The sequence below is a fragment of the Neomonachus schauinslandi genome, chromosome 5 (assembly GCF_002201575.2).
Source record: "Neomonachus schauinslandi chromosome 5, ASM220157v2, whole genome shotgun sequence".
NCBI lineage: Eukaryota > Metazoa > Chordata > Mammalia > Carnivora > Phocidae > Neomonachus > Neomonachus schauinslandi.
In genome coordinates, this window is record NC_058407.1 from 15,616,477 (window position 1) to 15,631,341 (window position 14,865).

General features: G+C 38.7%; 1 protein-coding gene across 2 annotated transcripts; it reads right to left on the minus strand.

Annotated features, from left to right (window-relative positions):
• Positions 1-6: 6 nt before the first annotated feature.
• TMEM263 (transmembrane protein 263) lies at positions 7-14,434 on the minus strand. Of its 2 annotated transcripts, XM_021687603.2 has the most exons (4): positions 14,098-14,111; positions 6,824-6,862; positions 5,520-5,586; positions 7-1,811 (listed from the first exon to the last, which is right to left on the minus strand). In XM_021687603.2, the coding sequence occupies exons 3-4, from the start codon at positions 5,578-5,580 to the stop codon at positions 1,525-1,527; spliced, it is 348 nt and encodes a 115-aa protein (XP_021543278.1). In that variant the 5' UTR covers positions 5,581-5,586; positions 6,824-6,862; positions 14,098-14,111; the 3' UTR covers positions 7-1,524. The 2 variants fall into 2 exon arrangements, with proteins under 2 accessions (XP_021543278.1, XP_021543277.1); XM_021687602.2 differs by lacking the exon at positions 6,824-6,862 and having other exon boundaries at positions 14,098-14,434.
• Positions 14,435-14,865: the final 431 nt, after the last annotated feature.

The following is a 14,865-nucleotide window of genomic DNA, read 5'->3' on the forward strand; positions in this document are numbered from 1 at the left end:
AAGGATGTTTTCTGACTTACTCTAGAGCATCACCTCCTTTCCTACACACGCACACACACACACACACACACACACACTTCTGCAAAATGGAGGCAAATTTCCAGACTTAAGTATAAAGAAAACTAAGATTTTTCAGGCTTGGATTATAACCCTTAGTTAAGAGGAATGCCAAATATATATGTGCCACTTTTAAAATTTTTATGAAACTGAATATGAAATAAAAAATGAATTCCAGCTAAGTCATATTCTTTGAGAATGAATGAGACATGATGAAACATGTTAAGAAGACATGACACACTTACCATCCACAATAAAAAACTTCAATTCCCCGCCTGAAGTTCACTTGGAAATGGTACAAAGTCTACGACTTCTTCAAAGGATTGTAAGATAACATTTTAAGTCTACAAACCACTGACAGCACTTATTACTTTACATTCAAAACTAATCTGTAGAGCCTATTTCATTTCGATTTAAAAGTCAGCTCCCAAATATTTGTGGCTGCTTTTACTGTGATTTTCAAAAGGGGTGTACTGCTAACATTTTAAGCCATCCTAAAGATAAAATTGGCGTGAAGATTTTTTATATCTTGGATGCTTTAGGTGATTCTTAAGAATTTAAAATTATTTGTTCCTCCTTAATATGAAACTTCCAAGATAGCTTATGATCAGCAAAGAAATATTCCTTAGGCACTGTGAGGTGTACTAAAGATGGAGCATGAAACCAGGCTGAAGCATAACCTTGGCCGGTAACTACACTGACAGTTAACAAAATGCCTACAAGCACTACCTTATCTGCTGAGAGCAAGAAATGCCTTTACCCCAATACTCCTGAGATTCTTATGAGGGAAAACTAATTTCACAATTTTTAAAAGAATCCATATATAGTTCTAAGAACTGCACATGTTTAGGGTATTAGAAAAGATGTTTTATAAGGCATCAATGATTAATGTAATGCTTATCTAACAAAAGATGGTTAACACTCAGTATCATAAAACCATTTATCTCTTCTTTTAAATTGCTCTAAATTCCTGCTACTTTTACCAGCTTAAGAAAAGAATGCCTCTTGGCCTACTCAACTATGGTTATAAAAAAAACTAAGACATCTGAAACTATTAGGCACATCAAAGGTACAGTTTATGTAATTCAAGGTTCCCTTCTTAAGGGGCAGATGGGTTACCTGGCACATTATACATATGGAACTGTAAAGATCAACTAAATTCAACTTTCACATTTTTTAGTTAAACTGAAAGACTTATAGTAAATATCAAATATACCATATCTTCAGTTACAACTGAATAAGTGTAACATTTTACCAGATAAAAAGCTGGAATTTAAGTATGAGAAACCTTCATACACTGTGCTAGTATTGGTCTCTTCTTTTTAGACAAAAGCCAGTCATCAATACTTTCAACACAGCAGTTTAGAAGATAAACGTCCAAACAGGTGACTTGGTTGTAGTCCATAATTTAGCAATTCAATGCCACTGGCATCATAATGCTGTGGAGAGCGAGTGTATCTCCATATTTTAGTCAGATTTGTCTTTCTTCTTTCCTGTTAAGGGCACTTTGTTTACAACAGCAGACCCAACAGCTGTAACACCTCCAGCCACAGCAGACACGCCCCCTTTCACCAGCCCTATTCCCATGGAAGGCACAGTTGTAACAGCTGTTTTGGTCACCTCCAGACTCTTCCCACCAATCCAAGCCACACCACCAATGGTAGCACCAACAGCTCCCTTTGTAACACTGAAGATACCGCCAGTCACACGGGACAACATGCCTGGTTGCTGCTGTGGGTGATCTTTCATTGAACCTAATGAGAGAAAATATGAAGACCGTCAAACATAAGTCTTTATAAGAGCAGTACAAATCATTAAGTACCCTAAGACTTCCTAACAATCAGGAGGTTGTTTTGATAAGGTGAACCACATAAATACAAATCCGATCAAGACACTAAAAATCTCTTCCCTCAAAGCTATGGTTGTACATGTTTTTAAAACATGTTGGTCCAATGCTAAGTCTTAGTATTTATGAGAAAAAATGCTTTTGGGACTAGACAACTTTCATAAAATAGAATCTAAATTTAAATGTTTTCTTGATTTACAGTTTTGCTGCTGTTAATAATCTTTATGTCCTAAAAGGAGCATGAAAAACTAAGAAGATAAATATATTTAGCCTTCATTTCCTTGACAGAATTCAATCATCACTCAAACAACCTTCTTCATTTAAAGCACTGGTTCTCAAGGTATGGCCTGGGACCCCTGGGTATCCACAAGACCATTTCAGGGGCTCTGCAGGATAAAAATTATTTTCATAGTAATAACATGTCATTTATCCTTTCACTTTTATTCTTTCACATTCATTCACAAGTCTACAGAATTTTCCAGAATCTAAATGATGTGCAGTAACACAAGAGACTAAACACAGAAGCAGCTGTGAGAAACTAGCTGTCTTCTATTAACCCTAACATTAAAGAGATTTGCAAAAATTTAAAAACAATGTCACCCACCCTGTTCACTTTTTTTTTTTTTTGCTTTTAAAAATTATGTTAGGGCGCCTGGGTGGCTCAGTTGTTGGGGGTCTACCCTCAGCTCAGGTCATGATCTCAGAGTCCTGGGACTGAGTCCCACATTGGGCTCCCTGCTCCACAGGAAGCCAGCTTCTCCCTCTCCCACTCCCCCTGCTTGTGTTCCCTCTCTCGCTGCCTCTCTCTCTGTTGAAAAATAAAATCTTTAAAATAAAAAATTAAAAATAAAAAAAAAACTATGTTAATCATGTTAATATGTAATGGGTCTATTGGGGTTTTTAATGAATAAAATATTTAATTTCTCAGTTTTTATTATTTATATGGCAAATATCAACAAAGACACAAGCTTTTTGGGGTCCTCAATTTTTAAAAGTGGAAAAGCCAGAAAGTTTGAGAACCACTAATTTAAATATATGTGGGTATCTGTTCTATTTGCATTTTAATAATGTATTTAAAGAGCTAATGCTATGTAAAAATAGGATAATTATTCATCTTAAAATCCTGTTACTTACCTAAAATCATTTTTTGTAGTGTTGAGAAACTACAGCTATGCTTAATACTTTCACTGCGTCAGTAATTCTTACAGGAGAGAGTATGTGATTTAAACATCTAGTCTGTAAACACTCTTTTACTCCAGAAAATGTAGTATCAGTATGAAAAATTCAGATTTATTTATAAAGTCATGAGTTTGTTCTCTGGTTTGTTTCATTTTGAATAGAGTCATTCAAGTTGGTATGTAACCTCAAACTCAGCCATAAAATAACTAATAGGAAGATTTCATAAAAATTTGCTTGTATCAACCTCAAACAAACCCAGGTCTTTTCTCCTTTGTAATCTAATGATTTAGGCAGCAACAACACGTAAGCAATGGTGTTTATACTTTTCTAAACTTTGTGGGAAACTACTTGGTCACTAAATAGTTCAGGCTTTAATCACTGAAAAGGTACAACTCACACAAAGAAAAGTAAATTCTTGGGTACACAGGCCCAACTAGGACTACCAAAGCTACTAACTCGTAGCAGAATGTATCAGAGAAGACAACGGGAAACTGATAATACTTGATGGAGAAAAAATTCTGAAAAACGAGCTTTTCTAATACAGCACAAATTTACCTTGATAAAGATTTTCCTTCCATTGCTTAGAGGTTTTACATCATATCACAAGTATGAAAATATCACTGACTCATCAAAATAGTTCACAAAGATATAGCAATGGCTAAATTTATAAAAACCAAATTCTTAACTGAAGCTATTTGACTAATAAGCATAGTTAATACAAATTTTTAACTAGGGGCGCCTGGGTGGCTCAGTTGGTTAAGCATCTGCCTTTGGCTCAAGTTACGATCCCAGCATCCTGGGATTGAGCCCCACATCAGGCTCTCTGCTCAGCAGGGAGTCTGCTTCTCCCTCTGTGCCCCCCCCCACCCCCACATGCTTGTGCAAGCACATGCACTCTCTCTCTGAAATAAATAAATAAAATTATTTTTTAATATAATTAAAGAGTTGAAATAAAAGACAAGATGTGGAAAAGCATTTGAATATGTTAATTATAAAATTATGATGGAAAAGGTTACATAACGGTAATTCTTTTGTAATCAAGGTCACTAACACTAGGAAAAGGAAAAAAATCCTGATTTGAGGATAAAACAGATAACTGCCTCATGCTGAATACCCTCATTAGTATTATCCTGCTATGCCAAATTTGGTGCACATGCATTTGATGAAGACAATTTTTCTTAGTCAAAGCAGATAAATATTAATGCTGTTGATCTCTTTAATTACAGTGTGCTCTTAATTACCACCATATAAATTATCTGCTCTGCAGACTACTTTGGTTTAGGAGGTTGCCATATAAAGATATTACTAAAGCACTTTCTCTTCCTTGACAAGCATGCTCCTGAGCCATCTTTATCTCTTTCCTGACTTTATCCCTACAAAGTCCTTATTAACTTTCTCATTAAGCCCTAACTTTTCTTTTCAAAACTCTAGGGTTCTAGACCTAAAAAAGTAAGTCAAGAAAACAGCTGAACTAATAATTTTCCAGGCTATTCTTCCACCAAACTAAAACTTATCACCTACCTACCTCCATCTTTTTTTAGGCTTAAGTACAAACTTTCCATTGTGTGTTCCTAGCAATTTCATTTTTGTCTATCAACATAAGAAATACAGGAAGAAAATTCTGGACAGTGGGTAACTGGGAAGAAAATAAAATACCCAGAGTCACAACTTCCAGCTCTCCCCTCTTCCCAGAGATACTAGTCTGTCTGCAACTCCAGTCTGGTCTGCTGGCCACTTCATCCCTTATTCTTCACTTTGATTCTCTATCTTACCTATTAGGACTGTCCTATATAAACATGCAGTTGTCGAAGGAAATTACTATTTGGTTTAAGTTTAATAATGTTCTACACCAAAACCATAAATAGAAAATGCCTATAGTCATTTTCTGTATATAATCAAGACATTCACGTATGCAGTTAGCGTTTTCAAGGATTTTTGAAGTTTAGGTAAGAAAATGACTCATGATGTCACAATTTTCAAACCAAAAGAGAATTTAAATTTAAGCAGACCCTAAGACCATGTATTAATACAGGAAGAAGAACTACCAATGATAAATAACAGCTTAATAACAAACCTCAAGGGCCTCTTGAATTGAGTTTTTATATTCATGACATGAAAAAAAAAAAACATAGTCCATCCTTCCTCTGCACCCTACACCCATTCTTTACAAATGAAAGGGTACTCTAACTTGTAAAATGGTCTTAATAAAAAGTAGCAAAAGAATAGATCATATATAATAAAACAGTTGCATGGTGTCCCCATTCAGCAATATCTGTGCTTTCTTCTTAGAAGCTAAAAATGTTTATCTTCAATTATTTTTGGAACATATTCACTGACAAGGTAAACAGATTGTTACTTTAAATTTAATAAAAACAATCAGAATTTTATTTCAGTAGGATGTTTGTTTCCGTTCTTAGTATGTCGGATGCATACTTACCTTCTGGTGGTTCATCACTAAGGTATGATGGGAGTTCTTGATTTTTATCTGCCTGATTCATGATCTCCTAAAAAACACATACACATTTCATTATAACCTCAACCTGTGAGATGACCTCTTAGCACATGCTCAATTAAGACTTAACTTTATTCAGATAAACATTTTAAAACACTTCTTGTGAAACTACATCTTATTTCTCTCCTACTTTATGGTGTTTAAGAAATACTTTCAATTACACTAGTGGACAATAAAAATCTTATCTCAAACACCAACCAAAGAGCTAACAAGCATAGTACAAGCTTTCCTATGTTGTTACTGATGCTTACTAATTGAATGAAAATTGGAAAGTCAGGGTTGGACAAAAATCTTAAGTGCTTCCTCCTACAGAGTATTGGTTAACTTATCTGTAATTTATTTCACAACAGACTTAAGGAGAACCTATACTATGACTAAAAAAAATGTTCTATTGAAAATTTTCTAAAAATCATGATATCCTATAAAGATGACATCACCAATCTGAATCATTAAGAGATGGACTTTGATTACTTTTTTATTGTTGTTTTTAGAGCTCTTACAAATACAGGTAGCAAAATAACTCAAAATGTATGGAAAAAAATACGTATGTGATTATGTCCTTAGTACAAGTAGTAAAAGAACCCAAGAAATAAAATAAGCTACACTGGGATGAAAAAAACAGTTAAACTTTCTTTTCCCAATTTCCTTTACTATCTTAAAATATTTGCTTTTATATTCACTTGACTAAGAAAAGATTAAAACAAGTCAAGATTGGAATACTAGTACTCCAATACTAAAAGTATTAGAATACTATTTCACAAATTTAAAACAAAATATGCAGAAATTCCTAACAGAATATGTGTATCTCCTCCTGATGAAAAACGACTGTGGAGCCACCTTCTTCCCCACTGAACTGTTAATTCCAAGAGGAGAGACTGTTTAGCTTGGTCACCACTGTGTTCCCAGGATCTGTATACCATACACATACAAATCCAGATCACCTGGCTGATCAACCAATCAACAGATGCTACCATACCATGAATAGAAATATGGAGAAATTATATACACACATACATCTTACGTATGTTAACTGGACTTTAAAAACAAGTGTGATGGGGGGTGCCTGGCTGGGTCAGTCTGTAGAACATGTGACTCTTGATCTCAGGGTCATGAGTTCAAGCCCCACAGTGGGCATAAAGCTTACTTAAAAAACAGGTGTGATAGCAATTGCATACATTTCAAAACTGCCTTTCTGTACATATCCCACAAATCCCAACTAAAAGACTTACCTTTTCCTAATTCAGAATCCCTTGAAAAAATTAATTTTCCTTAAAAAAAAAAAAGAAAAATGAAATGAAGAGAAAGAAAAATAACTTTTAAAAAAATTAATTTGCCCACATATATCTTGTAATTTAAAAAAGAAAAAGACCACCATTTCAAAAGATTAGAGTTGCTTTATAAAAGACATCTGCAAGTTCATCTTTGTAATATGAATTGACTTTATCCTTCTATGGGTAGGCAAAGAGGAGCCATGACAGTAACATCGTCAGATCTGTGCTTTAAGAAGCTAACTGAAGCAAGAACAGATGAAGAAGGCAGGGCGCCTGGGTGGCTCAGTCGGTTAAGTGGCTGACTCCTGATTCGGCTCAGGTCATGGTCTCTGGGGTCGTGGGATTGAGCCCCGTGTCAGGCTCTGCGCACAGTGCGTCTGCTTGAGATTCTCTCTCTCCCTCTATCCCTCTCCCCTCCCCCACTCACGCTTGTTCTTTCTACAATAAAATTTAAAAAAAAAAGAACAGGTGAAGGACAGAGATTAAACACAGTAAGTGGCTACTTTAGAAGTTCAGTGAGATAGAATAAACAGTTTAATCTCTGCCAGTTTTTCCTGTATAAATAAGTGTTTGGGCAAAAACCTAGGTGTCACCCTTGATTTCCTGTTTTTTACATTCCCATCTAATCATCAGTAAACTCTGTTGCCTACATAAATCCAGAACACAACCACTTCTCATCACCTCTACAGCTACCACTTTCAATTACTATCTATCACTTTCAATTACTATCTTATCTCTTACTTGGGTTGCTACAAAGTCTCTTAACTGGCCTCTGAGCTTCTACCTCTGCTCTTCCTTCAGTCTGGCCGTGTCACACTCTGCTTAAACCCCTACAACTGCTTCCTGTTTTGTTCAGAATAAAATCCAGAGTTGAGGCCTGACATCTAATACTCTGATAGCATCTCCCTCTGCCTCTCACTCATACCAGTCTAGCAACACGGGTTTCCCTGCTCACCCTCCCCTGAAAGGCTCTTCCCCAAGATATGTGCAGGGCTTGCTTCCTTACTTCCTTCAGTTCTTTATGCAAATGTCCCCTTAACAGAGATCTTCCCAGACCACCTTACACTAGATTAGCACCCTCCTACTCCTTTCCCTATCATTTTCACCTAACCCTGCTCAATTTTCTTCATTGCTCTTACTTTCACTTAATATATATATCATATATATCAAATATTTATATATAAATATAAATACATGTTTACTTTGTGTCTCCCACAATTAGAATGTAAGCTCCATGAGAACAAGGCTTGGTTTTGTTCACTGCTCCATCCCCATAGCCCTTTTCAATGCCAGATGTATGATAGAGAAATACTTGAATTTTTTGTATGAAGTAGAACAGAGCTTGGGTATTAATATGAGATAAAAGGAAAACATAGGATGGAAAATTTCTAGTGTGAGCAACTAAGTAGACAAAGATGATGAAGACAAGGGGCAGGAGACAAGAAACCACTTCTGAGAAAAGATGAAGGACTTTTTAAAATTTTTATTTTATTGTGGCAAGAATACTTAACATGAGATCTACCCTCTAAAATAGAAGCGTGCAATACATTACTATTGACTATACGTATGATGAAAGGACTGTTTTTGAACAGCTCGATTTGAAATGCCTTCAGGGCATCTACAGGACATGTTTAGCAGGCAAGTGGATTTAAGGAGTCTGAAACTCAGCATGAAGTCTGAGTTAGAGCTGAGGCCCTGAGAGTGGTTTGAAGTGATAGGTACAAATGTGGGGGATGGGTGATATGATCAAGGAAAAGAATGAAGAGAGAAGTAGACTGATAACCTTAACTGGACTGCTCATATTTAAGAAGTGAGTGAAAGAGAAGCCAGCAAAAACAAACAAAATACAAAATACATGTGGAAGTGTACAAGTGAGTATAGCCTCATGGAAGGCAAGAGATGAATTTGAAAAGCTTCCTAGAGACTCACAAGGCAGACATTAAAATAATTTATGAAGACCAAATACTATGGGGAAATGCTAATGTTACATTCAGAGAATATAAAAGGCATATATCATATAATCCAATTTTTTTAAATGCACATGAAAAGACTGAAAGAAAGTACACCAAAATGTTGAAAAAGACTGCCACTAGGGAGTAGACATATATAGAGAGCGAAGAGACAGAGAGAATGCGCTACAGAAAAAGAGAAATATCATTCCCCTTTATATACAGATATATATATATAAATCTATATTTAACATCTGTATTTTAATTTCCTACCATAAACATGTATTGCTTTCGTACCTAAAGAAAATTATATATTTTAAGTCTTAGAAATCAGTGATATTCAAAAAGCGTACTTCCAAAGATTATGCAGTTCATCTACCTAGTTTTTATCTTAGTTTTTTTTAGGTTTTTATCCTCAAATCAAGGTGATCTAAAAAACAACATACTTAAATCACAAAATGCAGATTTGAAGAAAATGACACCACTGAGTTTAATTCTCGGTTATGTCCTTAGTAAGGAAACCCTGACAAGAGAGCCTTATGCAGGCTATTTACTACATTGTACTGCACTGTAAAGAAACTACCTACTATATGGGGCGCCTGGGTGGCTCAGTTGGTTAAGCGACTGCCTTCGGCTCAGGTCATGATCCTGGAGTCCCGGGATTGAGTCCCGCATCGGGCTCCCTGCTCGGCAGGGAGTCTGCTTCTCCCTCTGACCCTCCCCCCTCTCATGTACTCGCTCTCTCTCATTCTCTCTCTCTCAAATAAATAAATAAAATCTTTAAAAAAAAAAAAAAAGAAATTACCTACTATATCACTCGATAGCTCTGATACGGAGCTCCACGTAAGAAATTTCTTTAGCGGTATTCAGAAAAACTTTTGTTTCCGCAACAGATTTACAATGCTTTCTTCTCTTTGAGATCTATGTACTTTCCTACTTAAAAGATACAAAGAAAGATGTGGTATCTCCCTTTTCCCTCTGACTTCCAGGAAGCTTACAGGTAAAATCCCCGCTTAAGGTTGGGATAAGGTTCCTGTGGCCTGCCTAGTTGTCCTATTTTCCCCCAACTCCACACCTCAAGACCCCCACTCTTTTGCTGTTCTCCCTGGTTGGTCTGCAATTTGAGTATCTTATTTATATTCTTATCATTTTGTTAGAATATGTTTTGTTGTAAGCTGACACACAGTATTTGTGGAATAAGTGGGATAAAATTATCATCTGTAGCTACATTAATTTTAAGCATCACAAGAAAAGATATATACCAATATATGGTCCAAATTTTTTGTTAAAAAAATACTTTAAGCTAGAATTGTGTTTTTCAAATGTTCTTATTTAAGAGTAAGCAGTAGTATGCCAGTGGCTTCAAGAACCACAGGAGAGATATGATGCATGCATTTTACTACACAGTAACTTAAAATACTTTTTGTGTTTAAATATACACAAATTAAAAAGATAATTGAAAAGTGCTTGGGAATTTTTTAGGATAACCAGACTCTCAAGAAATTTCATTCTTGCTTGGAACTTCTTCAGGATATACTCTCAGATTTACCAGCTCTCTCTTCCCAGCCCACCACACACCCAACCCCCTTGAATTTATTCTGCTTTTAAGTTAGGTGTATTTTTGGGAGAAGAGCTTGAAATGTAAGAATCTAGATACTATTATACAGAAATACCCACAGATACATTTAATATTGTTAGTGACAGTTACCAGCAGGATTATCAATAAACAGTAAAACAGAAAATCTGGAGTCCTGCCAGGCTAGAAGCCTGGCTAACAAGAACAGAGGAACTTGGTATTAGAGGGCTCTGAAATCCTAAGAGGCCACAGGGATTGTTTTGTATACATATTTTTTAATGTCTGAGTTTCTTGTACATCACTGGTGTTAACAACAAGTATGTAGTATTAAAATTCCTCTAGAACTCTTAGGGTAATAAAAATTTTGTAAAAGCTGCAAGTATTTGAAATATTGTTGTTTTCTAAATTCCTAATTTGGTCATAAGGCATCAAATACCTTGTAAAAAGTATTTTTGTTAAAATCCTTAACTATCTGTAATGCCACCTGTACTTTTTACTAACATAAATCATTCCCAACCCCTACACACATGTATGTGCCAAACTTTTAGTGATATTACCTCTTTACAGATACTACCACTTTATCACTAAGGAGAACTATTTTTTATATTACCATCCTGTTCATGATCATCATTACAGGGGTCTTGTTTCTCTTAAATTGGTAATTCTGAACACAAACACACTCCTAATCTCTTAAAACTGGGAAAGGTAAATAATCTGCTTGTAAAATTTAAAAGTACACACATGGAGACAAGTAACAACTGGCAGGAAAAGTGTCAAAATGACCATTTAAATGTTACCCTTAAACAAAATTATTAAATTCTATGCAAACCATTTGCCCTAAACTCACTGAATTATTAGTTCAATATATACTTGGGTCCCTACTATGTGCTAGACACCCGGTCAGGCTCTGAGATTTCAGTGTGATTCAGCACACACAGGACTTCTCTAAACCAGTTTACCCCAAAGGGGACACACTTTCTTGGCACTTATCAATTTATTTCATGCAAAACCCAAAAAATGATCTGCTCTCTAGGAATTCATAATACACACAGTTTCTATTTTAAAAAAGTACCTTCCTAAGGAAGGCAATAAAAACAGAAAACAGCCTTTAGATCAGGACAAATAACTGAACTTATTCTATGGACATAAATCAGTTTTACTACTTGGTCCTAACGTGAAATTTAGAGTACCAACTAAAACTGGTTATAAGTGTTTTGTTTTTTTTTTTTAAGAAATTGTGAAATGTTAAAGACTTCTTCGCTGTAGACTACAATTCACCAGTAGTTACATTAGGCATTTTAGGCCAAGGAGAAATAATTCTTGTTCAGTACAATAGTATCATAGATATAGCAGCTGGCAAGTATACTGAGCAAGGATTAATAACAACACTATTCCCTAGAGGGTAATTTCTTCCAATAATAGAAATAAGTAAACAAATGCCTCTTAGGAACCTTTTTTTTTTTTTTTTAAGGAAAACAGATGAATCCGTATTGTTTGTGGATATCTACAACATTTGATACATAAAGTTTTCATTAATGGTGAAAACAAACTTTGAAAATAGTGCACAAATTTGCCTATGGCTAAACACCCCTTTGTGTACCAAAGGAAGTTAAATAGCACTAACACATTATATGAAGCCTAACTACAAAATACAATACACAACAGTTTACCTTCAAAGCCATTTCAAAAACCTGTTATTAAATAGTAAGTGCCAATTTCCTATAAGAAAAAGACTATAAATGAATTAGCTAAATTCTTCTACACATTCTATATATAGGAACTTTGCCACATCCTCACTCCCGTTTTAGCTTCTTTGCCAAATAACTACAAGGAGTTTCAAAAATACATTTATACAGAACTTTAACACACATACACCAATAAGCAGTGTATATTAAAACACCAGCTTACTGTGTTTAGGTTTCTCTAGTTAACCAACTATCCTGAACAGGCTGATTTTAAACATGGCCCCCGCCCATTAAATCAACAGAAAACAGGCTACAAGAAATGCACTGAATCTGGCAGGAAAGAAAAAGTAATCTGTCTTAAGTGACCACCTTAGTGACAGTAACAACTGAGAGTATCAAAATGGCAATTTTTTAAGTGTTGCCTTTAAATGAAACATTAAGCAGAATTACAATAAGCTATCAAACCAGGTAACCAGTACATCAGTAATCTTCACTAAATTATACCTCATTAGTTCAACAGATATTTGTGTCCCTACCATATCAGACACTGTGTTAGGCACTGAGGTTACAACTAGAACAAGCATGTGAAGGCCCTACTCTGGAGGTGTTTACATGTAATCCAGTGAGATATCTTCAGGAAGTAGCAAAAACAGCAAGTACTCAATGACTGAAACAAAGACAGGTAAAGATTTTCCTGAAGTTAAACACACACACACACACACACACAGAAACTTTTCCATCTATCCTTAAACTTTTCTAATGATATTCTCTATATATGGTCACATTTTTATTGAACTTGGTTTCTGGTACATCGGCCATAACATAAAGAAATAAAAGTGGCAGAAAAAAAGTCAAAATAGAGTGCATATAGGTTTATTAAAGACTACTTCCCTAGTTCTTTGAAAAAGCAGACATGCCCACATACATGCAAACACAGACCTGTTGATGTGGTATCAATATTCCTGGGAGCCCCTTAGAGCAGCCACACCAGTGGACGTTCTAAAAGTTAAGCAATCGCATATAGCAAATAAAGTATTTTCATTTGGAATTAGCACAAGTGTTCGTTCACAAGGGCATAATAAACAAAATAAGAACTCTCCTCTTCAGGTGTTTCTAAACCTTTCCCAGCGGCCCCTTCTCCCCCCACTGATCTCTTTAGTCACAAGCAAGTCTTTTTCTTTAGCAGAGGGAGTGACGTGGCAGGAGAGGCAGAAAATGACCCTGGAGAAGCCGTGACTAGGGCTAAGCTCAGCACCTCCTCCCTCCGCTCCACGTTGTACACCAAGCACACCCCCACTCCCATAGGGTTCCAGAATTTCTGCCTTCTCATATAGAAAAGGCGACCTGTTTAGGCGGGGATCTGATTGGAAGTGGGAGCTTGGGGACCAGTCTCGAAGCTGCGTGTGCCTAGCAGGCACGGTTTTTATTTAGACTCGGGAGGCAATGACGGCACCGACGGGTGCTCCATCGGTCCCCAGTCACCCCTGGCGCCGTCAGCGCCTCTCTCCATTCCACACTTTCAGCTTTCGGTTAGGCGTCAGAGTAGAGCCTTCCTACGTGGGAAGCGCACTGGGGACCAAGGCTTGTGTGCCTGAACCCAAGAGAGCGGTTTATCAACAGGTCAGGAGTTAGTGTGGTGGGGAAGCCCAGCACACAGCCCCCCAGCCGCATCCCTCTCCTCTCCCAAGCTGCTGACGCCCTCCCACCCCCATCCCCCCAGCCTGACACCCAAGGAGCTAAGAAGTGAAGCGGAGGCTTCCAAGGAGAGTCCCCAGTCACAAACCACCGCTGGGGAGTCCGGGACACGTAAAGAATAACCACCCCGCCAGCGAACCTCCGTTCGCCCCCAACATCGTCCCGCCCCTCCCCCTTTCCCTCTCAGTCCCCCCCCCCAGAAGGCTCCGCTCGGGGAAGCCAGGCCCGGGGGTGGTGAGGTGCAGGAGAGCTAACGGAAGAAGGCGACAGAGAGGAGGACAGGAAGCCAGGACGGCGCCCCCCGCCCTCCCAGCCCCACTTACTCACCTCCGGGGTCGAGGGTTGTCGCCTGAAGCCGGGGCTGGGCGGAGGGAGCGGGCAGCACCTAAGAGGGCTGCGGTGGCCTGAGCGATTGGCACAGCCCCGGGCAGTTGCGGATTCGGCAAGCGCCTCCTCAAGCTTTGGAGCCTGAAGACTCCGTTGGGCTACGGCGCCAGCAGCGGCCTCTGGCTGCGGACGTGGCGCCGGACGCGACCCGCCCCCTCCACCGCCACCTCAGCTCCCACCTCCTCCCGCGGCTTCGGCCCCGACGCGCACGCGCACCCCAGGCCCCTCCCGCGCACACCCGGCACACGCCCACCCGTTTCTCGAACTGCCCTGCCCTCCCAGCAGCCCCCAGCCGGCCGCCTCCGAACATGCGCACGCGCGGCGCCCCCGGCGGCCTACTCTCGCCCCTTGGCCCGCTGGGTGCCTCCGCGGGAACCCCGGCCTGCCTGCGCGCGCGCCTTGTCCTGGAGCCTCCCGCCCCCTTTCCTCCGCCGTCCAATCAGATCGGGCGAGGGGCGCGGAGCCCCGGGAACGCGCTGGCGGCGGCCCTCAGGGTTCAAGCGCTCGCCCCGCGGCTTCGCCAAGCTTTCGTTCCGCTGCGAGTAAGGGTGGGTCGGAATTCAGAACCTTTGCCCTAGGGACGGTGGAATGGTCGCCAGTTTTTCGGGCTCTTTCTTAGCCCCTGGGCTTCAATCTTCTTCCCTTCCCTGCTTCCCTTCAGGAGAGTGACGAGCTGGGCCTTCTGTCAGCCCTTCACTGTGGGGCTCT

Coding starts and splice junctions, on each gene's coding strand:
- TMEM263 (XM_021687602.2), bottom strand. CDS start 5,580: ATGAATCAGGCAGATAAAAATCAAGAACTCCCATCATACCTTAGTGAT. Junction 1,812..5,519: donor TAGTGATGAACCACCAGAAG/GTAAGTATGCAT, acceptor TTCTCTCATTAG/GTTCAATGAAAGATCACCCA.